The sequence below is a fragment of the Arachis ipaensis genome, chromosome B10, assembly GCF_000816755.2.
Source record: "Arachis ipaensis cultivar K30076 chromosome B10, Araip1.1, whole genome shotgun sequence".
Taxonomy (NCBI): Eukaryota; Viridiplantae; Streptophyta; class Magnoliopsida; order Fabales; family Fabaceae; genus Arachis; species Arachis ipaensis.
Genome location: NC_029794.2, coordinates 10,768,147 through 10,772,149, shown reverse-complemented (window position 1 = coordinate 10,772,149; position 4,003 = coordinate 10,768,147). Strand labels below are relative to the sequence as shown.

General features: G+C 37.2%; 1 protein-coding gene across 1 annotated transcript; it reads left to right on the top strand.

Annotated features, from left to right (window-relative positions):
- On the top strand, window positions 1,061–3,745 carry LOC107622861 (patatin-like phospholipase domain-containing protein 2). The gene is made up of 7 exons (XM_016324915.2): window positions 1,061–1,667; window positions 1,785–1,928; window positions 2,304–2,376; window positions 2,664–2,769; window positions 2,869–2,965; window positions 3,079–3,174; window positions 3,257–3,745. The coding sequence occupies exons 1-7, from the start codon at window positions 1,137–1,139 to the stop codon at window positions 3,410–3,412; spliced, it is 1,203 nt and encodes a 400-aa protein (XP_016180401.1). The 5' UTR covers window positions 1,061–1,136; the 3' UTR covers window positions 3,413–3,745.

Genomic DNA, 4,003 nt, shown 5'->3' with positions numbered 1-4,003 from the left:
GTGGTGATAATTTCTCCATGGAAAATTATATCAAACAGAATATTGTTTAATATAAAAGTTAGTAATTAATTATGGAGTAGCCATTATCAAAGCTCTACCACAATAAAGCTATACTAACAAATGAGATAATAATTTAATAAATTTTTTTAAAGATTTATAAATTAAAAGTTCCAGCAATATTACTATTATGATTCATCTACATTCAATGTCATATGTTTAACCTTTGACACTCCAGAAGAAGAGAAGAGTTATTATAGAGTTGCTGCGGTAATTTCTTAAACAGGTGGTGGGCAATTTACTCATGAAAATGGTGTTGCTGCGTCTTATCATGTTAAACTTCAGCTTCAATTTCCAAAGCTCTACCACAACAAACCTCTACTAACAACTGAGATAATAACTTAATAATGAATCAAAATCAAAATCAAAAGCAAAATCAAAATCAAAATCAAAAGAAATTTTATTATAGAGTACTTAAAGATTTTTCATGAATAGACAGGAAACATTGAGTAATATTTTTGGGTGTTTATTATGAATTTCTGGTTGCATGTTTTGAATGGATACAGAATGATGGACAGCAAGAAGGTAAGAGTTGAAGAAAGCAATAAATGAACAAAAATCAAAACTCATTAACCTTTACATTAATCTTGAAGAAGCATCACGCATTACTAGAAACGAAGGAGAATGGATAGAGAGCTGAGAGATGCTGCTGCGGAGAGTAACGCCGCTGCTATTGGAGACGCTACTTGAGATGAACAGCGAGGTCAAGAATGCTGATTCGTGGCGTACTCCAGCGTTGAGAGCAACAAAGATGGCGCGCAAGAGTGTAAAAAAGAGACTGTAAAATTTTGGGGGAGAAGAAGAGAGCGTGGTAAAGGAGCGTGAATACACGCTCTCTTTATGGGTTTGGGCTTTATTTTGTGTGAGGTATAAAATTACTATTGCTGGCCCAAAAGTGAGAAAACTACTAGCCCCTAAAGTGTTCTTATATTAATATATTAGAGTCTTCTATTTACACATCTTTATTTTATATTTAGTATATCTTTTATTTTACAACAAAAACAACCTAACATGCATCGTGGAAATCGAAATCACCGACCAAAAGAAAACAAGTATGTGTTGTGTGTGTGAGTTTGTTGATGTACACGTTGATGAACATGGCTCCTACTACACTCTCCTATCTTCTCTCACCGGCAAATCTTCACCGTTTCCCTTCCCCAAACCCTAACCCTAATTTCCTCCATCCGCGTACCACCACCCAATTCCTCACCTTCGCATCCAATTCTTCACCGCAAAACTCCACCGCCACTCCTCCTCCTCCTCCTCCAACTCCGCCTCCGCCGGAACCCTCCGAGAAGAAATCATTTGCGGTGTCCACCGGCGAGCTGTTCTTAGGTATCGCGACGCGCCTGATCAAGGGCCGCACGGGAGGAAGCATCGTATCGGATTCCTCTTCGGCTTCGGTGGAAGAGGAGGAGGAGAGGATTGGTGCGGTGGTGGAGGATGAGATTCAACCCGACGTCATTTGGGAGCAGAGAGTGAAGGACGTTGAAGCTGAGCGCAAACGCAGAGTCGTCACAAGCCCTGGCTTTAGTTTCTCTGCTGCTGGTCTTCTCTTCCCTTACCATCTTGGTGTTGCTCAATTCCTCATTGAAAATGGTTACATCAAGGTCTTTTATTTTATAGAACAACTCTCGTTTCATGTGCTGTTCTTTTTGCCTGATTAATTATTTGGGAAATGATCAAAATTATTGATTTTTAGATTGGAATTGTTTGTGTTGATGCAGGAAACTACTCCTTTAGCTGGTTCCTCTGCAGGAGCTATAGTATGTGCTGTGATTGCTTCTGGAGCTAGCATGGAAGAAGGCTTGAATGCTACTAAAATCTTGGCTGCCGATTGCCGCGACAGGGGGACCGCATTTCGACTTGGGGTTTGACTCGGCACTTGTTTAATATTTAGTCGTTCTTGGCATATATGCTTGTTTCTCTTTCGGTTACCAATGGATCAGTGATGATTTAGTTCAAATAACTTGCCATTATTATACTCTTATTTACACTCATGATCCTCTTATTTTGGACTTTTGTGTTCACAAAGACTTGCAATAAGCAAGCTATGATCTGTTCTGTTCTGTTTGGTTAGACCATAGACTCTTTAGGTGTGTCTGATTTTCTTTTATTTTCTAACTTGCGCTGCTAATATCGAGATATCCCTAGATAAGGATCATAAAAGCTGTTTTATTGCGATATTATGCTTGTGCCTTATTTTGCTTTTTGAGTGTAGGCTGTTCTTTTGTTTTTCTGTGTAGGCTGTTCTACGGGACGTTCTTGAGAAATTTTTGCCAGATGATGTTCATGTCAGATCGAATGGGAGAGTTCGGGGTGAGATTGGATATCTAGATTTTCTCTTAACAGAATTATAAAATCTATAGCTAGAAGTGATATGCTATAGAGAAGGAAAAATGTGGCGTGTCTTGTATAGAGTTGCCTACAGTAATCATATACTATTTAGTTATAAAGTTGCATTTATAACTTAATGTTATAATTATATTATTTGTGTCTGGAACAAAATAAATAACTCCAAAGTGAAGATGGGGAGCTGTCTAATTTTCCTTTATCAGTAGTAGACTAGATGTGGCCGAGCCTTATTATATTACCTTCCCTTGCAGTTGCTGTGACACAGCTTCTTTGGAGACCCAGGGGTTTGCTGGTGGATCAGTTTGATTCTAAGGAAGATCTCATCAATGCAGTTTTTACTTCTTCCTTCATTCCAGGGTGATTTGTTAGTATACCATTTTTACTTGGTTGGATGTGATCTTCTTAACACAACATATATGATAAGTGAATTTGTAACTTATTTTGATTTTACTCTAGATATCTTGCACCAAGGCCAGCAACAAGGTTTAGAAATCGACTATGCATTGATGGGGGCTTGACATTGTTTATGCCACCAACATCTGCAACACAAACGGTATTCTTGATCTTTATGATTGTTTTGTTTCAATTCTGATATGCTTAAAAGAATTTATGATTGATAAGACTCTTGTCATATTTTGACCTCAATGAGCATATTCCTCTTTGCAGGTTCGTGTTTGTGCTTTCCCAGCTAGTCGATTGGGATTGCAAGGGATAGGGATTAGTCCAGATTGCAATCCTGAAAATGTTACTAGCCCCCGACAGGTAATTATGCAGTTTTTGAATTGTCATAACAATTTTCTTAAGGATAGGAGATGATTGATCGTTATGCATTGAACTATTTCAGCTTTTCAATTGGGCTCTCGAGCCAGCAGATGATGCAATTCTTGATAGACTCTTTGAGCTTGGATATTTAGATGCTGCTGTCTGGGCGAAAGAAAACCCAGTCGAAGAAATAGTTCAAGATGGTAGTCCTGCGCTTGGAAATAGCATTGCAGAATAGCTCATTATGTAGATTGAAGATGCACGAGGAACAAATTATGTTACCTTGAAATGGAGCGTCAAGTCAACAAGTAATGATGTCTTGAAGTAAATAACTAGAGGAATGAATTTCGTTGTTTTAATGTATATTGCCATAGGCGAAAGAAAAATGGAGAGGTATACATGTTAAATTTCTAAGCCACAAGGGTCATGTAGTTTAATTTAGAAATCCTGACCCTGACCCTCTATCTGATTTATTGTGAAATAAAACAGAATTTATTACCTTATCGGTGACAAAAGTCATAATTGTACTCGAGTTCTCCTCCATAAGTGATGCCATTTTCCCATGTGATCATATCAGAAATTATCGGGTCCTTCTAGTGTATGGTTATTGATACCAATGATAAAGAAGTATGGACAGGCAAAAATTAAAGTGAAGGAATTGGTAAAGTGATAAAGTAAGAAATTAATCACTTTTAAATTAAGATAGTGGGGTACACATTTTATAGAAATTATAAAATTAATGGTGATTAATTTTTTATTTTACCACTTTATTAACTTTCTCATTTTAGAATTTAGAGCATCCAAATTCAAAATATCATATATGCCTATA

Bases quoted from the DNA above. Each gene is read 5' to 3' on its own strand.
- LOC107622861 (XM_016324915.2), top strand. From the start codon at position 1,137: ATGTACACGTTGATGAACATGGCTCCTACTACACTCTCCTATCTTCTC. The intron at 2,377-2,663 runs GTGAGATTGGAT...CTTCCCTTGCAG, and splicing joins ATCGAATGGGAGAGTTCGGG to TTGCTGTGACACAGCTTCTT. The intron at 2,966-3,078 runs GTATTCTTGATC...TCCTCTTTGCAG, and splicing joins CAACATCTGCAACACAAACG to GTTCGTGTTTGTGCTTTCCC.